Here is a 23,539-nt window from a genome sequence, read left to right as displayed (position 1 = left end):
CGACGCGCCGCAGCGGAACCCCCGGGCAGTCCCGCTCGGGCGGCGGCAGAAGCAGTACAGCGGCGCCGCGGGGCGCTGCCCTCACCGAGTCGCCGCGGGCAGCCCCAGAACCTTCCTCCCCCTTCCCCGGCCCCTCCCTCCCTCCGCGCCGGCGCGGCTCTCGCGCCTACCGCTCGCGAGATCATCCCCCTGCTTCAGCGAGGTTGGGCCACAACACACGCAGACGGCGCATGCGCCCGGCCGGCCCGGCTGCACTTGTCCCGCCCCTTTCCCCCTCGCCCCGGGAGGGGTGCTGGCGGCGCGTCTCGCCCCGCCCCTCCCCTCCCCGCCGGCTCCGCCTCCCGCCCTCCCGCCGCGTCTGGGCCTGGCCAGCGGCGCGGCTGTGTCGGGCTCTCTCGCCCTCTCTCTCGGGCGGGCGGCGCCTCTCGGCTTTTCCCCCACCCCACACCCCCTTCCTCCTCCCGGCGGTGACGGGAGGCGGCGAAGCGGCGCGGCGCGGCGGGCGGAGTGCTCCCCCGGCAGCCTTCCCGGCGCACGGCCTCGCTGCCCGCAGGCAGGCAGGACTCAGGGCGGCCGCCGCGCTCCGGTCGGGCGCCCCCCTCGGCTGTTTCCGGAGGAAGGAGAGCGCAGCTGCCCCCTCCCCCCTCTCCGCCTTCCTCCCCCTCCTCCTCCTCCTCCTCCTCCTCGCTTGCTCCCTCCCTCCCGGCCCCCCCCTCGGCGCGAGCGGAGCGCGGAGTCACCGCGGCGCACAGACGGGCCCGGCGGCACTCGCACACAATGGCGCTGAAACGCATCAACAAGGTGAGCGCTGCGGCTCCTCCTCCGCCGGCCCCCCGCTTCCCCCCTTCCCCACTCTGGTCTCTTTTTATTTTTGTTTTTTCCTTCCCCCCTCGCCCCCGCCCCGGGAGGAGCGGGGCACGGCGTCGGGGGTGCGCCAGCCGGGCTCGGCGGGGGAGGGAAGGGGGAGGCGGGAGGCCGGCGGAGCGAGGCCGGGCAGCGGCCGGCGCCTTCCGGCGAGGCCGCGGCCCGGCCGGGGCGGTGAGGCCGCTCTCCCCGGGCCTAGGCCCGGGACCTCGGAGGTCGGCCACGGCCCCGGAGGGCGGGGGGGGGCTCGGTGGAGGCCGGGGCGCGGGCGGCGCCGCTCCCGCGGGCGGGGAGCGGCAGCTCCCGGGGACGCTCAAATGTCAGCGTAACCCGGAGCCACCCCGGCGCGGCGGTGGCGTCGCCGCCGTTGCCCCTCCGCCGCCGGCCGGCCCGGATGGTGCCGGTACGTGTGTGCCGGAGGGCCTTTCGGTGCGATCGCGGCCCTTGCCGGGGCAGGCAGCCGGCCTCTCGGGCCGCTCTCTCCCCTCTGGCGTGCAACTTCTTTCCCGCATTGTAAGATGGCGGCGGGTTCGCCTAGTTCGGGCTCTTTCCGGGATCTCTCGCTTTCTGCAATAACATGACACACACACACGCACGTCCGCGCTCCCGTCGACTCCGGAGCAGCTGCCGCGGTGCCATCCTCTCCCCGCGTTCCCCCTCCTCCACCCCGGGGCCGGCTCGGCCCTCCCGCCGCCCGGAGATCGCCTGCCGCCTCGCCTCGCCCCCCGCGCCGGGCGGGAGCGCGCACCGCGCCGCCGCCTCCCCGTTGCACAATCGGAGCCGGGTGGAGTAACTTCGCGGCTAACTCGGAAAAAATGCCGAGGTGATGAAAGGCTTTTTTTTTTGTTGGTTTTGGTTTGTTTTTTTTTTTTTTTTAAAAAAAAACCTTCTTCCCAGAGAAGAAGGCTCCCGACGTGAAGTTGCGCTTGGGCAGCTTTAGGGTTCCTCGGCGGCAGCGCTTCGGGTTTGGGGATTGCTGGGATGTAATTGCAAACGCGATGGGAGCGCAGTGGCGTTACCGGGAAGTCGCTGTTGATCTGTGCTCCTGCTCCTACGCGAGCTACGTGGAGCATTTACGTATTTCAAGAGCTGAGAGGAGTTTCTTGGTCATCTCGTTGCCTGCCAAGATGGCAGAAAGTCAGTGTGTCCTGAAATCGGTGAACTAAACTTCGGTGCACAAAACACCTTTCATAGACGGTGTATAAAATTTGCTGCCTATTAGTCTTACTGTAATTTCATGTCTCTTTGGCAGTGCTTGTGGGCATATTTTAGTCAAAAGGAGTTTATTTATAATTTATTAGTGAAAGGATAGTTCTGATATCCCTGAAAATTTTGAATCTGTTCTGGATTAGTACTAGCTAAATGAATTGCCCTCGAATTACAGCTACACTCTCAGAAGAATTTCAAAACAATTCCTTTTGAATCTGCCATCAGAACTTGTTCCCCTCTATTAGCGGATGATATCACTTGAGTTGAAACACAGCTAGGATACTCCCTGGTATGCTTTGTCATCAACTCATGCTTATGAAACACATTCAGGTGCTGCAGGTAAGAATTTATTGTCAAATATAAACCAAGGCAAACCCCCACTTACATAGTAATCTGGTGGTCAAAACCTTAAAACGATTCAGCATGACTCTTGAAACAATGTCATCTCTTTGACTTCAAGGTTTTGGCCTGTTCTGTGCAGTCTCTTGTCCTGCATTGGTCCTTATGCTCTATGGCACTGTGTAGTAGCAAGCTTCTTCCTTTACCCAGTGCTAGAGTTTAGGGTTGGTGAGACGGTTGGGTTAGGGTTCTTTTTTTGGTTTGGTGGGGGTTTTTTGTTTTGTTACTTGTTGGTGGAGGTTTTTTTTTTTTTTTTTGAAGGTGCTATTTTTAATCAATCTAACCACACCATGCTACAAGATACACTTCCAAGTTCACATAGGGTTTACAGTTTTGATATTGTATTTGCCAACCTGGAAAGTGATGTTTTGCTAGACAGAAACCATTGCTTGCAAGTTGCTTTCCTCCCAAGCTTGGTTTCCAATACGAATGTTTACTGGGATTGAGGCTGAAATCCAAAAATAGCAGGGCCAATTTTGTAACAAGGTGGCTGTGAATTTAGTTTTTAATCTTGTCAACCGGTAAAGCCAGAGAATGGCACTCTGTCACCGGTGAGCTGGGATCCCCTGTCTTCCAATCATAAGGTCACAGATCAGACCTTGAAACTCTCTGCTTCCTTGTAGTACATTGTTGGCACTAGATCAGAACAGGCTAAAGAGAGACCAGGACCTCAGAACATTGTAATCACACATAGCTGATATAGTCTGACTTGTGGTATTACCTGTCAGGGCTAGAATTCATTGTCTCCTGCAGCAGATGACATCCCAAATGCACTGGTGAAGGTATTTTCAGTCTGTTTGGCTGACCCCCTCTTTGTGGACTTGACATATCAAGCAAAATAAAATTCTTTATTATAGTGGGTAAATCAGACTTTCAGACTGTGTTAGTGTGTGTAAATTTAATCTGAAGTACGTTACACATTCAGAATACAACAACCCTTACTTTAAAACATAACTGGCAAATTCTACTTTTGGCTTGGGAATGAAAGCACATGAGTATTTGTGTGTTATGTGTTGGGTTATCTACTTCTGGAACACCCTTTATAAAGCTCTCTTCAGACTGAAGTAGTTGTCAGGTACATAGCAAGTCCCAGAAAGATGATGTTATGCTGGAGCTTGTCATCGTATCTGTGCCATCTGCCCTGAGGGTAGCCTGCATTTGATTGGCAAAACTCTGCTTGTATTGATGCAGCTTGCTTTGCACGAGAGTGGCAGTTGTTTTATTACAACACGTGAATGCTTTTGGCGTGGAATAATGTGAACCTACATCTTAATTTTAACTGTTCCCTTTCCTGAGGATGAAATTTTTCCCAAATTACCATAAAGGCAATGGAACAAATTCATGTTGGTTTATGAGCTTGTATCTAAATGCTTGATACATGCCTGTGGCACATTGTCTTGGTCTGAAGTGTTTAGTGGTACCTGCTAAACGCACATCCTGTAATTGCTGCAGCATGTTGGAGCTTCCGGTTCAAATGGGGATGATCTGGTTGTAGGGAAACATTTACGTAGGAGTAGGGAATTGGGAATGTGTAAAATTGGGAAAACTTGGGGAATGTTATGTCATTGATAAACATCCATTTTATCACTGCTATACGCATCCATTAAAGCAAGGTAGTATAAAAGGCCTAAGTGGTGATCTTGGTAGGCTAAAAATAGAATTTATGTAGGAGATGTATGCATAAAATGTATTGTCTGTGAAGTCCTTAAGAAAACTTGTGCCTGCTGTGTTTTAAGTCTATTTGGTTAAGCATAGCACGAGCCAGCATCATTATGTTGGGGTATTTTATTAGAAAATCTTAAGTGGAGTTGGCATCCTGGAAGCTAAAGGCTGAAGGTGGCAAAACCATTTATTGCTACTTAAAGTACAGATAGAAGGCTTCCATTGATGGTGGTGGAGTGGAGACTAAATAACTATTTTCCTTAAGGCTATAGCCTCCAGCGCTATTCCTAGATGTATAATTAATTGCAACTTTAACCCCACTCCTCCAGATGCTCATAATAAGAAATGCTACTAACCCTGGAGATATCCATAATATTTTTCATAGATTGGATGTAATATGCAGCAATGACGGCAGCATGGAAATCTGCATTAGTTTAACCAAAGGTGTAGCTTTTGTAGAGGTCATTCAGTTAAAGTGTTATAAAGCCTGCTTATTACTTTTGTTTTAAACTGCTACTCTTTTCTTTAGAACTTAGTATGAAATTGAAAAAAATAGCTTAACTAGAAGAAGCTAGTTTTCTAGGAATTAAGTTTTCTTCTCTAGATGAAACCTACAATACTTTATTTTTGCAGGCAGTCTTGGATTTAGTTTGCTGGGCTTATTCAGAATAGTTAAATAACTTGAAGTTACGTGAATGCTTTGAATGAATGTCTAGAAATAAGTCTGGATTTGTCTGTTTGGGGGCTCAGAAAGTTAAGATTAACTAGCTAATGAAATGCTGTTGATGTAAGCTTAGTTAAAATGCTTTAAACCTTTGTGAATGCTCTCTGTATCTATTGAATGACCTTTTTTACTTCAGTTAATTCTCCTGAACTATTTCGAGTGTCCAGTGGTAGACTAAGTCTTGCCGCAAGTAGATAATGCAGCGCAACTACGGCACTCGGTGGTTAGAAGGGTCATGTTGAGCCAGAAGGCAGTGGTTGCTTCATGGGATTTCAGTAATGGACTTTGGGAAGCAATAGTATCAAAGAACTTCAGTGTTTTTTAAAAGTAAGAAAAAAAAATATTCAGCATCAGCCGAAAGCTGTCATCACTTAAATTCTGTTTAAGATTTAGCTTATCCGAATAGTCAGAAGTGACATTTACACTATGAAACGAGTATCATTAAAATGGAAATAATGCTGCTTAATTGGGTAGGTTTGATACCTGTATTCAAGTCCCGCATTTACTATTAAGGTCTTGGATGTGTTTTAAGAACTGGTCATTTTTTATGAGAGAGGAAAATTGATGCTTCTTTAACTAGAAAGTTTGGCCTGCAGTAACTTAAAGATTTTTCCTGTTAATTGGGCACTGTGCTTTGTGAAACAAGTTCCCAGTCAGCATATATCTTTAAATGTGTGCATTGGAACGGGGGGAGAAGGGGATCGTACTCTCACTTAAGTAATTTAGAGAACTTCAGAGATCAATATTCCATTAGATGGGTACTTCTTGCATACCTTAAAAAACAGAGTTCTCCAGTATGTTAAGGATTTCAGTGGGATAATGTACAGGGTAAAAAGGTTGTCCAGCCAACATTTTCTTTACGATCATTCCAGCTTTTAAAGATATGTTTTTGAAAGTAAGCCAATGCTTTTGCTGTTATTCCCTGCGTGAGTTTCTTCTACAGAAGAGCTGATGTAGAACTCCACAGAATGAGCTCACTTCAACAACCTCCCCAGTCTGTAACCAGCTCTGAAGCACTAATGCCTTTCTTTGCACTCACGCATTAATGGGTAAAGGAGGGGGGAAGAATGTAAACAGCTGTAAGTAGCAGCTGTTGAATACAGAGCAGTAAACTGCCTCTTGCCAAAGGCATCTCTGTTCCTTGTGGAGGCCACCTCTAGCCTGGCATCATCCCACGGGTGTTTTCTCTGTGTCCACTGGGTTGAACCGTTGAAGGAGAGAGATGATGGAGGTTCTTAACCTTGTCTGAGATGTCAAGTGACAGCTGGTAAGGAGGAGTGGAAAAGGGTAGAGCTTTTGTGTAATTCAGATTAGGGCACTGATATGCAACCTCTGATAATTTTTTTCTGTTGCAAATGTTAAGGTTTTGCCACTTTAACTGTCTGCTCTGTGTTCTTGTATAGGTCCCTCCCCTGTGCATCAGAGCTGGCAGATGGGAACGTGTGGCCTGCACTTCAGCATTAGGCCTGATATCTCAGTATAAGCTGACTTTTGTTGATAGTTTAGGCTAAGATGCTGTAGCTTACATGGAAAAGGCTGAGTTACAGGCATGCATTTTCTCCTGTGACTGATGTGATGTAGTAACCTGCCGGTATAATATGCAGAAAAAAAATAAATTAGGGTAAGAAATGAAAGCAGCAGTGAGAATGTATATATGATTGCAGTCAGTAGTACATTTTTATATGCAGTTACTTTTTGTCAAGTTGGCTTTATCAGAAGAGTGTCTTAAACTCTGTTGAGCTGCACATGCTGGACAGTTTTGTAAACTTCTTGAATCTAAATTTAACACCTCAAACACTAAATGGAAAGTACAGGAGCTTTTTTTAAAAAAAACTTCCTCTTTGGTGGGCTTTTTATGGGGCACTGATCTGATACATTAAATGTGGTAGGTTGTCTTGGGGAAGCCTTGCAAAAAAAAAAAGTTAAAATCACATTCACAAGTTTAAATTTGTGTTTACGCCTTTGGCAACTCTTTGTAAAACACTTGGATGTAGACAAGGTTTAATACTGAAAAATAAGCCAAATTGCAGAATTCAGGACTGAAAGCTAAATAGATGGGATTTTTTTAAATTTTGTTTAAACATTGGTCGGAGTCTTCTTACCAACAGTAAACTTCAGTATTAAAATTTTGTGTAAAGGAAGCCTTTGTTCTGAACCTCATCCCTTTGAGATGTGTGATATGCTAGACATCTTCAAGATTTCCTGCAGTTTTTTCCAGTGTAATTGTGATTTTTTTAAATTTTTTTTTTTTAAATTCTGGTTTTAAGAAGGCAAGATGGGAAGATTGCAGACTGCTTTGCAAATGTTAGGGCCCAATAAAAAAAGGAGGAGACAAATGTTTAATCGTTTCCACAAGCATCTGGACACCAGAGTTGCAAGCTGAACTGAGTGCAGATGCTAAAGTGCTTTAGATTTTCCTGATGGAGGGCATGAGGATTGTGTTAAGTGCTCGGCTAACTTTATAGCGAGCTTTCTCTGTAACCTGGAGTTAGGTTGGCCAGGTGCTCATCACTTCTGTGAGCTCTTCCAAGAGCTCTTTTAGGTTTCTAGTAAATATGAGTGTCCTGCTCTAAGGCAATATTTGCCAGCCTTTGCTGGCCTATTTGAGTAATAATGCCAGATAATTCTCTAAATCAGATAACTGCAAACTTTGTTTTTCTTTTTACCCTTAGTTTAAATTTCTTCTTGCCTTGAATAATATAGGAGGATCTTCTGAATAACAATTTGCCAGATGAGCAATGGCCCCCTTCCATTCCCCTAATTCAGGTTGCAGTCTGTTCATAAATATACTTTTAAACACTTTTTCCTTCATCATCCTTTTTTTTTGTTTTTAGCTTTTTAAAGACCCTTGTGGACATCAGTGTTCTCTAGATAGCTGAGGTGGAACTCAACTGTAAGAACAGCTGCACTCCAGAAACAGTTTTTGATGGTGTCCCCCCACCCCACCCCGGTGTGAGCTGATTTTTGTGTGTAACTGTACCTAATCCTATAGACAGGCCCTTAGCTTTGCATCTCTACCACTAGCTGTTCAAAACAGAATCATTATGAAAGGTAGTTATAGACAATAGCATGATATGATAGGGTAATTGTACAGCTGTAGATAAGCTAGTGTAATCATCCTCACATAGTTGTGTTCATAGAATATATTCCTATGGTATATTGCAGTAGCTTTCACATGCATCTTTGGACTCATACAAAACACAGACTAGTAAAAGCCAAGACAGCTCTTTAATAGGAGAGCTGATTTTCAGAGTTCATTAGGTTAAATAATTAAATTTCAGAATAATATATCAGACTACATCTAAACAATGAATTCACCACACTGATTACAGATGTGGTGTTATTTGTTAGAATATTAATTTGGTAACTTTGTTATACAATCCTCCTTTCCATACATTTCCTTGAGAACATGGAGAATTCTTGTACCTTTATTCAGAAAGTGCAGACTTACCGAGGTTAAGTGCCCAATTAAGGCCGCTTGTGATTTCTGCAAAAACTTGTCCCATACACTACCAGTCCCCAAAGTTGTTGTTCGGGTAGGCTTGGCAAACTCTAGGAGGCCTCTGTCGCATCAAGTCCAGGGCAGTGCGCATATAGATGCTGCTTCTGGTTGATGTGTCAAATGCTGGTGGATGAGGTTCTGCTGTATGTTACTGTGTCCTTGACGAGCTGCGGGGCAGTGTGTTGGAAGGCTCTGGCGTAACACTGCCAAACACCAGCACCTAATGAGTGTTAAGCTAGCATTTGTGTGAAATTGTCTATCACAATGCCAAAATCTCATTCCCGAGTGGTGACCATCAGGCCAGAGTGCCTTACTTTGAATATAAACTTCCTTCCAAGTGCATCACTTCCCATTTGTCTATACTGAATTTAATCTGTTTCCCAGTTGTTCTGTTTTGTTTAGCTAGGCGCATCTTGCTGCTTCTCTCGTGGCCCATTTACACTAGTTACCTTCCTCTCTGAGGGCTGCATTGTAGTCCTGGGTTACAGAACCAAAAATCAGTGTGGTTCCTGCAGGAAAAACCTCCAAGTGAAAAGTAGGCTAGGTTTCAGGGTCCAATATTCAAAAGCTTGGAAATGCCAGAATTAAAATACCTGGTTATCATTGAATGGATAGGTAGTTAACCATTGCTTCACTTCACACTTTTCCCTTCAACATACTTTAGTCAATGTGCACAGCCCTCATCCTACACTGAGCATATGTGTTTTAATAGCTCTGTTATTTTCAGGGAATGGTAATTGTTACGATACCTCAGAATTGAGGTGTGTAAAGCAGTCAGATTTTCTTCATCTCGAGTAAGATGACTGCTGTGGGTTTTTATTACTTTGGGGGAAACAAGCCATACCTCTGAGTTCAAAGCACAACTATAGGTGTGTAGTTGCCACCTTTTTTTCTATGTTTGTTCTGAATGCCTTTAGTGAGTGACCAGGAAAGCAAAGTCGGTAACTGAGCTCCTTTTCCAGTTGGATCTGTCCAGCTAGAGGTGAACTCTGCAAAAGGGTGGAATACAGTAGAGATCCACTTTAGCTGTGGTAACTCTGAAATTTGCCTGCATTGAAATTTGCCTGCATTACCTGCATTGTATACCTTCCAAATTTCAGAACAGATGAGAAGAGCTGTAGACAATAGTGTCATTCACAAAGGGCTTGTGTACTGAAAGGTAGGTTCTTTGAAAAGATGGTGTGTAGTCATCTGAGTAGTTTGTATCACAGTCCAAGCACACAAAGTGCCTTAATTACAGTTGCACAGCAGTCTGGCGTTTCCTTCCTTGAGTGCAAGGCTTAAAACATGAATATTTCTGTTTGTCTTTTAATATACAATTATGATATTGTTGCTAGACATTGTACAAACAACATGCAGTGTGTAGCCTGAAAAATTTAGTACTAAAGGCTTGAGAAAGGAGAACCATGAAAAATAAAACAAGCCGAATAATCAAGATGGGGACAATCACAACTGTTAGATTCCTGGTCATGTTTTGGGTTTCTTAAAAACCATTCTGTGGTCTTTGGCCCTCACTGTTTTCTGTGACTGCTCTTCATGTGTTTTCTCTGCGTGTTTGTTCTAATGTCTTTTTTTAAAAGACAGGAACCTACATTTTTCTCTATTATGCACTGTCTTTATACATTGTTTTTATCCATTTATTAAGTGTTAGCCAAAAGGCCAGCTTCTTTGAAACTGATAATTTTCTGCTGGTTACATTTGTCTTGTGGTGTGTATTGTGCCATTGCTTTCTTAATCAGTTTAGAAATCCACATTCAGTGTTCTTTCAAACTGTTATTTTCTGCTTCCAGGGGTAATTAATTTTCATGCTGAAACAAATGTTGCAAATGCAGGTGTGTGGGATAAGGCAGTAGTTCTTTGCTGGTTGACACTTCTTAATCTTCAAACAGGCTTAAATGTTCTTCCCCTCCCTTTATAGTTGCTTCCAATCCTTCTTTTTTAAAGCTGTTTTCAGCTGTGAGCTAATGAGTAAGACTAATGCAGTGACGAATTTTTGGATGCTTAGAGTTTGAAATACCCTGTTTGACACAGACAACATTAGACAAGCACTCAAATTAATAAATGTTGATCTTGTTTGGCTTAAGTGTTCTTTTTTTCTTCTTCCCTTTTTTTAATTCAAACTTCTGATTTAGCTGCATATCACCTTTCGTACCCTCCAAGGTAGAATGAATTATTGTCTGGAAACTTAAAGCAAATTAACTCAATTTTTTCCATTATGCTTTCTTGACTACAAACCAGAAAGCTGCAATATATGATTTTAACAAAAAATTGTGTTACAGACCAATATTAAATCTTTACAAACCAATATTAAATCTAACTGTGAGTTTATGCCTGTGAAGGAAAATGAGTGATCTTCTGTCACTGTGGTGGGAGTGCTCTTCTGCCACTCTGTATTTAAGTCAGCTGCTACTATCATTAAAAGTAGGCCCTGGCTATTTCCAGCTTAAACTAGAAAAATGTAGCAGTTGTGCCACAGGGAGTATGAATTCTGACAAACGGGAAGAAAAGGAGCCGACACTGATGCTGCTCTACTTGGTACCTTGCAAGAAGGCAGCTTGGTAGGCATCAGGCTGTCATTTCTTACTGAATTTGCTGAGACCTGAAAACTTCATCCTTTAAATGACTTCTGTAATTCTTTAAATGGCTGGTAGAGAGGAGTTGTTTGAGGGGTTTTTAGCAGCTTTTCTGTCAAAAAAAAAAAACCCAAAACCCAGACACTTCTGTGGTTTATAATAGGATCGTAGTCCTGCATTCACACTCACATGTCAATGTTTTGGATCATCACTTGAAGCGTAAACCATATTTTCTATGTTAGTTACAATTATATTTGTGCAAAACAAGCAGATTAGTTAGCTTTTATAAGCATTTTTTTTCTTAAAAATACTGGTTTATTTTTGGTCAGCTTTTTGATGAATTTATAGAGAAAGAGAAGAGAAAAGATTAAGAATGGGGCTGTTTCACCAATAAAAGTACATCTTGCTACAGACTTAATGTGAAACTGGCAGAAGACCATGGTGATGAATTTGTGTTAAAGCAGGTCTGTCTGTTGCAGTGATGGGTACTGTTGCTGTATTTCCAGTTATCTCTCAGTTTTCCAAAACTGTTGCAAAATCGTACATGTATTGCTTCTTGTATATGCTACATTGCTGTTGTCCTCTAACAGTAGCATTGGCGCTTACTCCTTAAACAGTGTTTAAATCTGTAAAATGCTAAGTGACTAATCATCCTTGTGGAGAGGTAGGAGCTATCACAACTTTATATTTGGAAACTGGGACACAGAAATGGTGATATACTGGAGCTATACCGGAAACCTCTGGCAGTGCCAGAGACTACTAGTCACGGCTGTAATTCAAGACTAATCCTTTCCGATAGGCATATAACACGTTACTCTGAACCAAATTTGGCTTATTGTTTCTATGTAAAGTCTTTGGAATTTGCTTCTTTGGAATTTACTTTTTTTTTTTCTCAAGCCACCTGTAAAGTGGAAAACTATAGCAGCTGTCTGAAGGAAAATGTGGGTTCTACTTTGGGGATTTTTAAGGAAGTTTGGGATGTAGCTTAGTACCTCTTGACAAAGAAAAGTACTACTGAAACTGAATGTAAACAAAAAGAAGCAAAGTTGGAGATAGTAAGTATTGCAGTGGAAGGAATATTAGAAGCATAAAGCCCCTACACGTAGATATTTTACAGAACAATGTTTGGGAACATTTTTTAAATTCTAAAATACTAGTTAAATTGTAAAATACTAGTTAAACTTTGCTTTGTAAAATGAAACTTAACATGGTCCTTACCTTCTTGCTGAGAAATGGGTGAAAGCAGGGGAACAATTCTTAGCTGATTTCTTAAAAATTATTTTTTTAATCAGCTCATGGAGATGATGAAGCTTAGTTTTGATGTCAGAAAGCTGAGCTTTCTTGCTTGCTTGATTGCTTTCTTGATTGCTGAGCTGAGAAGGAAGGTCCGTTTGTGTTTCTGCTGCTGAGTGGGAAGCTTTAAAAAAAAAAAAAAAAAAAGCTCCTCCCTTTCCTTGAATGAAATGCTTCAACTGCGCTCCAAATGTCACAGCCCATGTGCCTCTGCTTGTTTAGTTACCAGTTATTCCAGTTTGTCTGTTGGATTCAGCAGAGTTGTAGCTTTCAGAAGGAGGCACTTCTTAAAGTTACACAGAGAGAACTTTCCCCTCCCCTGTTGCAAAAAGCCTCCCTCCTTTTGTGTAGATGTGAAGTGTCGCACAGGAAGGAGAAACAGGTCTGGTGTTACTGTAAGCCAGCAAAGCTTGCCAGTGTTTGTTTCATGTTTGCCTGAGTTCTTCCACAATGCTTCACACTCTGCTGAAGCAAACAGCTTTACTACAAACTTTACTCTTCTGACCATAGTACCAAAGAGAAGCAAATACAAGAATGTGTGCCACCTCAGCGTTTTTTCTTTCTGAATTTAGTGGGTAAATTACTTGCTCTGTGATTGAAATGCTGAGTGGTGTATCATGTGTTCCTAACCTTATCTGTATTTCGAACTGCTTTGTTTAGCACAATTAGTTGGGGTTTTTTTAGTGAAGTGTTTTGGGCCAGACAAAACTTTAGTCCTTATGAAAATCACTGCTTGTTTGTTCTCTAGAACAGTTCAAGTGGTTAAAAGCGGTAACTCTGTATGGACATGTATTTTGAAATGACTGGAGACTGGAATATTAAAACTCATGTGTTTCAGCCTGTAAACTATTCTTAATATTACTGAAGGTTGTTTTGCACAAATTTTTCACTGGAACTTATTAAATTTAATATTTGTCTTACATTTGCAATCCTACTTATATGTGCTTTTCCTAGTTGAATTATTGATGTACTCAAATTTTCCTGCTGTGTTTAAAATACCTTATTTTTATCTTGAGTACTGATTTCTTGTTTCTCTGAAGATAGTAGTACCTTTTGAAGAGCTCTCTAGTCTAATGGACATACCTGACAGTCCACTTCATGCTGATCTTTTCTTGTCCTTGCCTTCATGCTACTCATTTTTATAATTTCCATAAACTGCATGAAGAGCCTTTTCATGGTTCTTAGTCCCTGTGATAGTTTAAAAAAAATGGGATCCGATCTTCTTCCCCAATTAAATCAAATAATCCAGTAATAACTATACAACTACATTAAAATAGTAACATTTATGTCTTTCTGCTTATTCTATTGCTACAACTTATTTTAAGGGACAAAATATCTTTTTTTCTCATTTCCCTTTACATGGATAAAATAAATCTAACTTAGCAAATTTTTCTGGAGGGTGCTGAACAACATATGGACCTAATAAGTGATATTTCATGGCAGAAATAAGTCTGTCACAGGGACTCCCAATAATAACTGGGGAGTCTAGAGAAATGCACTAAATGGATTTACTGTGATGATCTGGAAAGAGCTGTTGCCTATGCGTCTAAATAACAGCAGCAGTGAAATGAACCATAATATTAACTTCATTGTGCCATTGCTTATCAAAACTGATGCAATTCTGTTTTACAAAACAGTCTGATTCCAGTGCAAAACCGAAACCTGGTTAATTGGGAAGTTCATCAAAATTAGCATGTGTAAGGAGGTGAAATACAGGACTAAGTTTTCTTGGTTGGGGGGGGGGGGGGGGGTGTTGGATTTTTTGGAATGTATGGACTTCTACATGTTGAAGTAGTGTTTGTGTTTGCAGGAGCTATTGTTTTACCAAAGAACAAGGTGTTTAAGTTACAGGGAACGTAATGTTTCTTTCCTCATTTTGTGTTGGTTTACACTTACTAAATTTTTATCAAGTGCAGAATTTGTGAAACTTGAGGAATGTACATTAGGATCTTCCCAGGCAAAACAGTTAGCCGTCTGGTCCAAATATGCACGTGTTTCCAGCATAATAGGTATGCCTGAGTTTCTTAAATGTCTGACAAAGTAATGGAAAGTTCTTATTTTAATGGCTTGTATAGACTTGTAGCAAAATAACTTGTGTGCAAGTGTTAATATATGGGAGAGGGACTGAAGGTTTTCCCTTTTCTCATGACTTTTAGATGCCTTGACAAGTGCAGATTTATAGAAGCTCCTGAAGCCATTTTTAGATTCAAAAAAGAGCGGGGAAGAGGGAAGGTATCCGTTACATACTTCCACTGAAAATATAGACTTAATTTTAAAAGACACTGTCCAAACAAGTGACTTGTGGAGCAGTTAAATTAATGCTGAGCTGCTCTGATTCATCAGAACAATCTTGATACTACACAAGGAATCCTTGATCTGAAGTTTCTGTTTTCATTCCCTCTGTAATGGGGGAGGGAGGGAACTGTTTCTGCAGCTCAGTTATTCAGAATTTTAATGGCATAACTGTCTTAAATGAGAAGTTTAAAATAAAAAATACAGATACTTTGCCTGATTCCAACACTTGTCAGCCTCTTTAATTTTCCTGTCTACTTTAATATGTGCAAGATGTATCCCTGCTGGAGGTAGTGGGGAAAATGAAACTGCATTTCTGTTTTGTGGGTTTTTTTTTTTCTTTGTTCTGCATTTTAGTATCAGATGTTACATACATAGTGCTTTCTGTTTCATGAATACTCATCAATAGCTTTCTCTCTTCCCATTTCAGGCTTCTCTAGCTAAGACTGAATCCTTGAAAATCTTGATCAGAAAGTGGTTAGACTTTGCCAATTTCAGGCTCTGTGTCCTGCTCTCCTTTCTGTCTCTTCTTCAGCAGGGGTGTCTTTACAGTAGTGATATTTATTTGGAAAAGCATAGTCATTGTAGCTGTTTAACTTCATAGCCAGTTTTGGTGGCCGTTGTCTTTTATAAAGACATTTTTGATACTGATCTAGTGGTTCTAATAGTTGTTATTGGACATTCTTCTGTGTTTGTATATAGAAAAACTGTTAAAGGTTTTTGCTGGACATGAAGTGAAAATGACTTGAGTTCATTAGGTTCCTTTTCTGAACAGTTTTTTTTTTTTGTTCTTTTTTTCCTAAAGGAACTTAGTGACTTAGCCCGTGATCCTCCAGCACAGTGTTCAGCAGGTCCCGTTGGAGATGACAGTGAGTAACCTTAAGTTTTATGTTTTGCTCTGCTAACTCAAAGCATATCATGCATAGATAATAATGCGGAGTTTTTCTTTTGTAGTGTTTCATTGGCAAGCCACAATTATGGGACCTGTAAGTATTCCAATTCTTGTGATGTAATATTAAACTAGTAGTTCTTATTCAGGTGGAAACTCTGGGGTTTTTTTGTTTACTTTATCTTAACTCCCCTTACCAGGCTTTAGTTCTAGAGGTACTCCTTACAGTAACAGAAAATGAAAGGGGGGGGGGGGGGGGGGGGGAAATACCAGTCTGATTATTTTATTGCTGGAATGTTTTATGAGGGCATGTATTTCCGCTGAAATGATCTCTAGAGCAATGTTAGGCATTAAGAAATATGCCTAACATGTAAGAAAAACTTACATGTTTGCATGTAAATTTTTCTAAAGTTTGAATCTAGCATGAACTTTGTACTAGAGCTGGTCCCAGTGTCAGGAATTAGTTGGGATGCTTTTGTGTGGATCTTAGAACAGAACAGGGAATCATTATTTGGTCTGGTGTCATGTACTGAGATCTTGAATACTCTTAGCAATAGAAGGGAAAAAGTTACTGAAATGGGAGGTTCTAGTTATGACTGGAGGAAAAAAGTCTGTGTTAAATGTTCAATAGGCATCTGAAACCTGAATGTGACTTTTTCCTTGTTAGAGTAGAGAAGGCAAATGTTTGCCTTTGCTGAAAAGGTAACCTGCAACCACTTGACATCTGGAGTTCTCAGGACTGGTTATCTATATTTAGAAAACAAAACCTTCTGTAACTTGAGAAGGCAAATATTGGATGCCAGTAGACCTGTGGCCACAAGGTGATGTTTCTGGTGAGGCTACAGAGTAGGAATTAAATATCAGTGATGCTGAATTGCCCTGACTTTATATATAGCTACAATTGTGGTTTTAGGAGATCGCTATGGAAAATGTGCTTATTAGAGGTTCACCTGACTGGAAAAATAGCTCTCCATTCCAAAGTCCATGGTCCTCATTGATTGTAACTAGGTGCCTCTAAAAGGTAGAATTGTTTAATAGCTATATTCATGCTTAAATGGCAAGGAATGTTCTGCACTATACTGAGTATGATTTTACGTGGCTGGTATCTGCATGGTCATAAGGTATTAAACATAAGTTGAATTTAAATTGGGATTATTATTTTTAGCTTCCCCTTCTGGTTTAATAATGTACAGCGCCTTTTTATCCCATATGGTTTTTGTGGTGTCAAAAGGCACATTCCTGTTTCAAGATTGGGCGGTCTCCTGACAGAAGTGTGGTGTTAGTAATTCTAGTGCTCCTGTGGTGTTTCTTAGTGCCCTTAATAACAAACGAGGATTGTAGCACCAATCATCTGGCCTTCCACCTCTGCAGCAGGATATTATACAGGCTGTGATTTTCTTAGATAGATGTAAGAGAGCTTGCATTGGTTTAACACATTGTAAGAGGGGTTTCTGTGATTGCTAAAATGTATCCCCAGAATACATGCAGTAAAAGGGTTGCTTTCTGGCTCCTCAAGGCCTCAAATAGTATCTATTGACCAGATACAAGAGGTTGTATCTTGATTGCTAGGTTTTCAGCAGAGATTGGATAGGGTATAACCTACATGTTTTCAGGCTTGAGTCCCTTGTCTTGTGTTGCAGAATTTCATTTTCTGATATTTAACTAAGTAAGATGTTACTTCCTTACATTGGTGAAATGTTCTTGCAATTAATATGAAAATTCAATTTACAAATAATTCAGAAGTGTACTGTGTGTGTCTCAAGTTCATTTTCCCTAGCCCTGAATCCGGAATTAAAAGCATTGTAGTCTTCAGGTTAAACAATGAAATTGTTAGCTTTATTTCAGAAATTTAGTTGTAGTTTCAAGTAAAAACTTCTTAAATCTTTCTTCTCTTAACTAGTAACTTATGCTATCCCTGTTGAGTCACTCCATTTATTCTCTGCTTACTATCAGCTTTTTTACTTCCACATGTTGCTTTATTGCTAATAGTTAACACCTGAATGAATTATCCCCATAATTGTTTCCTTGGAGCAGGGAAATGTAAAATAATCTTCCATACTAGATTACAGTGAATTTCTAATACAGAAAGGGAGGAAGAATTCACTTCAATCTTGATGGTTTGGGTTTTTTGTTTTTGTTTTTTTGTTTGGTGCTGGTAGGGTGGGTTTTTTTTTGTTTGGTTTGGGTGGGTTTTTTGTTGTTTTTGTTTTGTTTTGTTTTTTCAAGGAACAAGGAGGTAGCTGTGTATTCATAGGTTTTCTGCAGGGCTGAGCAACACCTAAGCCAAGGACAGAACTTAGGAGGGAATGGGAGGCCCTTAGAGCTGTCCATGGCCACTGTAAACTTGGATGGTTGTAAAAAATAAGCTCCAAACACAGAACGTGAGGTTTTTGAACCTGACAGGACCCCGCTCTGTTAACAGTACTTCTTGGAGCTGTCTCAGAGGCATTTGGATGCTTTTTTGCCAAGTTGTCCTGAGTGGATTGTCAGAGAAGCTGTTTTCTATGAAGCATTAGCTCGGAGAAGTCCATACAGAAAGTGACCTGTACGTGTTCTGTATCACTTACCTGAGGAAGCAGTAACTGAATTTCAATTGCATCTCTCTTGTATTGGTGGATTAAACAGTTCAGTTGTTTCAACAAATTTTCTCTCCTTTTATTTATTTAAAACCAACATCTTCAGTGATATTTAGTCCTAAAGATGATAATAGGAGAATTATTTGTTTGCTTTGACAGAATGACAGTCCATATCAGGGTGGTGTATTCTTCTTGACAATTCACTTTCCTACAGACTACCCTTTCAAACCACCTAAGGTAAGTATTGCTTTCTCATTTGTGAAATTAGTGCTCTCTAAAGAACCGAGTACAGGACAGAAGTCGTCAGCATCTGTGTTGCAACATTGTCAAGTTCTCACTTCTCATGCATTTTTACAGTGTATTAGATGGCTAGGTCCCTCTCTGACTACCACAAGAATGGGTGTGTTAGCATATATTTTAGGAGCAAATTCATATATGTGAATTCTGAATGTCTTGGAATGATGTTTGGTTTTATTTCTGTTTTTCTTAATTGATAGGAAAACTTACTAGCTTTGTGTTACTATAATAAAATTCTTGATGAGGGGACTGTCAAGTGTTACAGTGTAGCTGTTTAGGTTGATCTATAGGAATGTGACATTATGGATCGGGATTAACTTGCTGAGTGCCTAAAATCAGTGAAGATGATATCTGTTAGAATTTGGCAGTAATTGCAAACTATGCTTTTTTCTGTAGCTTTATCAGCCACTAGTATTGTCTTCCAATTTTCAGTCAATATGAAAGTGCGCACTTGGAGTGACTGCAATGTTTGAAGTTCTTTAGCTCTGTGATAGCAGTGTTACCGTGGTTCAGGCATTTCTGCTGAGTGTCTTCATCATGATGCAGGCACCTGTGATTAAAACACAGGCTCATACTTGCCCTCGCTCTGTTTGAAATAGAGTGCCTGGTAATTGGAAACTGAGAGGTTGCAGCTTGGGTGCATTTCCATGAATTTTATGCAGTTTAACTGCTTAATCCTTTTCTTTTAGAGTAAATTGAGTTGACTAATACCTTGACTGAGAAGGAAGGGTGATGTCATTGTCGTCATAGACTGAAACACACTTTTTTTGTTGTTGTTGCAGGTTGCATTTACAACAAGAATCTATCATCCAAATATTAACAGTAATGGCAGCATTTGTCTTGATATTCTAAGATCACAGTGGTCTCCTGCTTTAACTATTTCTAAAGGTAATTTTTGTGAAGAAGAAATGTTTCCATCTTGTGTTGAATACTGTGCAACGCCTTCTGCTACATGGCTGTTTAAGGCCTTGTCTGGCCACTTACTTGCTTCAGTATTCTTAGCAGAGGTTACTAGCTTGGTCCCAGAGGAATCTGCCAGCATTTGGATTGAAACAGGCCTGTCTTGGTATATTCGAGCTAAGGCTGAGAAACTGCTTGTTTGCAGCTGTCCGTGTAGATACACACTTGCATAATAATTTAAAGATTAATTTAAAGTAAGTTTTTAAGAATGAAATCTGCATGGTTTTTTTGACTGAGTCTGTCTAGAATTACATGCGGAGTTATATTGGCATATCTCTGTGGTAGATGAATAAAAGAAAACCGTTATTGATACATGTTGCATTGATACATGATACATGTTTCTGCTGCTGGCGTTGTATTACATCATGAACTAAGCATACTGATTCTAATTCAGGATAAGTTGATGTTGTGCTGCAATAGAAGCTTTGTAGATTTCCTCATTTTACTGTAGTAAATAACAGTTAATTCTCAAATATTTTCATGATAATCAAGTTCTGTTTTGCCTCAAAGCCACTGGTCACTGTGACCTCAAAAGATCCATCAAAGTGCTCCTTTGTCTATAGAACTTGTAATTCCTGTCTGTCCAAGGGAGTAGGTTTGTGCTTTGAATGTGGATTCCGTACATTTTAATGCTATCGCTATTGTTTTTCTTTCAAAGCTGCTGTGCGAGTAGAGGATGAAGTTCTCATAGCTGCCTACAACAGTGTTAACTCCTTTATTTTACAACATATGTGTAGTTTTATCAGTGCAGACCCAGGGTATTGCTACCTTACAAACAACAGAGGAGGAATTCGGTCTGATTTTTTAAAAAAAAGTAATTTGAAGAAGTTCTAGTTTTAGTGATTAAAACCATGGAATATGCCGGTCATCAGGATACATAATAATGTGCTTTTGTTGGCTGCTACGTTGCGTCATAGTGCAGGGGACAACAGTGCTGTTCTCATGTGTGCTTACTGGCAGCTGTAAGTATTGGGAAATAGGAAACAAATAGTTCTTATGAACTTCTAAGTCACTCTGGGCTTTTTATTTAGGGTGGGTTACAAATTTATTTTGGTAGCATATCAGGAAAAGGCTTCTCTCCTGTGCCAACATTGTGCTAATGCAGAGATCTGTGCTCTATTGTTTCTGAGATCATTGCTCCTGTTTTGCTATTGAGAATTTTTTTTTTTACAGTTCTCTTATCCATTTGTTCACTGTTATGTGATCCAAATCCAGATGACCCACTAGTGCCAGAGATTGCACGTATCTATAAAACAGACAGAGACAAGTAAGTACAGAGTTGCGTAAGACTAATGCTTTAACAAACTTTGTAAGAGTGCATTGTCAGACAGCAATTGTGTTGAGTGAGTCTTTTGTTGAGTGAGCCTCTCCATCTGGGATGGAGAGAACTTGTGTGTCAAAGAAGTACCTATTCTTGATAGTACATAATTTAAAAACAAAGGGGCTTAGTATTTTTGAAGTTGTGGGTGAAGGAGACTATCTTTTTCTCACATGTGTGGCAGTATTTTAAAGTATGTATTGCCCAGTTTTTTTGCTTAACATGCATAAATAGAATATAGTTAGATCTTCATATTGAGGAAAAGATAGCTTTGTTATTTTGGTGCTTTCTTTTGGTAGCAGCTTGGCCTATAATTTTGGTGCTCCCCTTGAAAAAAAGCTTCATATCTTTTTCCCTATCTGTGTTGAAACAACTTTTTTTCCTTATGTGTTTTTAACATTTTGCACAGATAGAATTATATGAAGTAGACTTTGTTTTTTTTATATATATATATTAATGCTAAATATACTTGTCCAATTAGGTACAATAGGTTAGCAAGAGAGTGGACAGAGAAATACGCTATGCTGTAGGGTAAGAATATCTGCACATTATGGTGCATTTAACAAAATGGAAACTTGTCAGCACTTGGGTGCTGCATGCTCTAAGGCACTGGATTAACTAACAGATAATGGATGCACCAGTTACTGAACTTGGATATTTAACAGCTTGATCTGTGGTTAGTGTGAAATGGATTGGCTAGTCACTATTTCTCACAGATACTGCTCTTGCATGGCCAAAAAAAAAAAAAAAAGATAGTACAAAATAATTAATTGAGTTTTGAGCCAGCTTGTCAACTTGTTCTGGTAAGTATTTACCCAGATTTTGTCAGAATTTTATTAAAAGTGATGCCCTGTAGTGAGACCTCATGCATAGACATGGGTGAATTTAGACAACCCAAATTTTAACTTTTTATTATTCAGCAGTGTCTGTCTTCTACATATAAACTAGGAAAATGTATGGGGATTATGTTCTGCTTGGATAGTTGAAAATTAACTTCTTACTGACAAGCATGGAGTTAAGTATAAACTAATTGTCAGCTCAATTCCTGTGGAAGTAGTGTACTTTCTAAATATTCTTTTAATGTCCTGTTAAAAAATTGTTTGAGCAGTATATTCATGTGGAAAGAGAATATTGTGAAGAAAGGCTTAGTGTTGTTTTACTCTAAAATGGGAAACTTGACATTCTGTATCCAATGATGTTATTAACCAAGTAATCTTTACTTATGGCATGTGATACTCTGTAATCTTTATCTAGGGACAATATTTAAACAAAACGCTCCCCTTGCCTCTCCCACCCCAGGTGGTCTCTATTCGTTCCCTTCAGTAGGTTTTCACAACAGACTTCTAGCAAATCTGCTTGTCTTGAATTTGAAGTGTTTCATATAAATTAGAGAATATCCTAGTTAGTCTAGGAGGGATTTGTTCAGTTTTTTCAGTTCAAGTATATCTTAGTATAGAAAGAGACTTCTCTTAGTGTGAAGAGAATAGGGAGATGGGGATAAAGTGATGCTTAATCATTGACTGTTTAGGAAATTGTCATTTTCATGCTGACGCTAACTCAGTTCCTGGTTTTGTTTGCAGGTACAACAGAATATCTCGGGAATGGACTCAGAAGTATGCCATGTGATGCTACCTTAAAGTCAGAATAACCTGCATTATAGCTGGAATAAACTTTAAATTACTGTTCCTTTTTTGATTTTCTTATCCGGCTGCTCCCCTATCAGACCTCATCTTTTTTTATTTTTTTGTTTACCTCCTTCCATTCATGCACATGCTCATCTGAGAAGACTTTAGTTCTTCCAGCTTTGGACAATAACTGCTTTTAGAATCTGTAAAGTAGTTACACAAGAACAATTGCCCAAGATTCAGATTTTTTTTTTTTAATGGAGCATGTGTATTATGTGGCCAATGTCTTCATTCTAACTTGGTTATGAGATTAAAAACAAACAAACATTCCTCACTGCTCTAACAGATACTGAAGATATCACCTGAAGGGGGGAGGGGAGATGGATGTTCAATTTTCTCCCGTGAAAGAAGTAACATTGCTGTAGCAACATCCATCTTGTTCCAAACCTTCCAGTGTTAGAGAACTGAGGTTTTATGATATACTTTTGCTCATAACTGATGTGTCTGGAGAATTGGTACTGAATCTATAGCATCAGCAGAACAGAAAATGTGATGTATCTTATGCATGTCAATAAAGGAATGACCAGTTCTTGTTTTACAGAGAATGGAAATTGGAAGTCAAACATCCCTTGTATTCCAAAATAAGGTCTAAGAACATTTTTGTAATTCATTTAAATTTTGTTAGGAGGCTTGGAGCTATTAGTTAATCTGTCTTCCAAAACACTGTTTAATATAGCACTGAATAAATGATGCAAGTTGTCAATGGATGAGTGATCAACTAATAGCTCTACTAGTAATTGATTTATTTTCTTCAATAAAGTTGCATAAACCAATGAGTTAGCTGCCTGGATTAATCAATATGGGAAACAAAATCTTTTGTAAAAGCAAAGCTGGTTTTTGTATATACTGTTGGGATTTGCCTCATTGTTTAACATCAAATAATGATGTAAAGTTCAATAGAGTGAATCTTTTGCCATTTTCAGTTATAATGCTCAGTCTGTTGCAGGTTGACACATTGTTCGGCCTGATGTATGCAGAATTAATAAGCTAACATAGTAGTGTAGCCTTAGTAGTGTGCTACACTTGGTGCTGGGAGCCCAGCGTTCAAGGATGGACTTGGGACCCAGCAGATCTGAAGTGGTGTATTGTGGAGATACTTCCTGATGCACCTGTGTTTGCTGACTGAGAACCTTTTTCTTCACCTTGTACACTTGACAGCTGAAAGATCTTAATGTGGGAGTAATGATGAGGCAAAAAAATATAAAATAAAGTACTGTTTTGATGTGGGAATTGTCATGAGGCTGTGTTGAAGTGACTTTACTATGTGGGATGTTCGTTACCATTGAAAAGGACTTG

At 40.5% G+C, this 23,539-nt stretch overlaps 1 protein-coding gene across 2 annotated transcripts; it reads left to right on the top strand.

Moving 5' to 3' along the window:
• The first annotated feature begins 364 nt into the window (after window positions 1-364).
• On the top strand, window positions 365-23,477 carry UBE2D3 (ubiquitin conjugating enzyme E2 D3). 2 transcript variants are annotated; one of them, XM_075500638.1, is made up of 8 exons: window positions 365-801; window positions 15,324-15,387; window positions 15,473-15,504; window positions 18,143-18,220; window positions 19,063-19,168; window positions 20,414-20,507; window positions 21,040-21,089; window positions 22,139-23,477. In XM_075500638.1, exons 1-7 carry the CDS (start codon window positions 778-780, stop codon window positions 21,086-21,088), a joined length of 447 nt encoding a protein of 148 aa, XP_075356753.1. In that variant the 5' UTR covers window positions 365-777; the 3' UTR covers window position 21,089; window positions 22,139-23,477. The 2 variants fall into 2 exon arrangements, with proteins under 2 accessions (XP_075356753.1, XP_075356754.1); XM_075500639.1 differs by lacking the exon at window positions 21,040-21,089 and having other exon boundaries at window positions 454-801.
• Window positions 23,478-23,539: the final 62 nt, after the last annotated feature.

The sequence above is a fragment of the Mycteria americana genome, chromosome 4 (genome assembly GCF_035582795.1).
Source record: "Mycteria americana isolate JAX WOST 10 ecotype Jacksonville Zoo and Gardens chromosome 4, USCA_MyAme_1.0, whole genome shotgun sequence".
In the NCBI taxonomy this organism is placed as follows: Eukaryota; Metazoa; Chordata; class Aves; order Ciconiiformes; family Ciconiidae; genus Mycteria; species Mycteria americana.
This window is presented reverse-complemented; position numbering and strand designations above follow the sequence as displayed.

Coding starts and splice junctions, on each gene's coding strand:
- UBE2D3 (XM_075500638.1), top strand. CDS start 778: ATGGCGCTGAAACGCATCAACAAG. Junction 15,388..15,472: donor AGGTCCCGTTGGAGATGACA/GTGAGTAACCTT, acceptor TTTCTTTTGTAG/TGTTTCATTGGCAAGCCACA. Junction 15,505..18,142: donor AAGCCACAATTATGGGACCT/GTAAGTATTCCA, acceptor TTGCTTTGACAG/AATGACAGTCCATATCAGGG.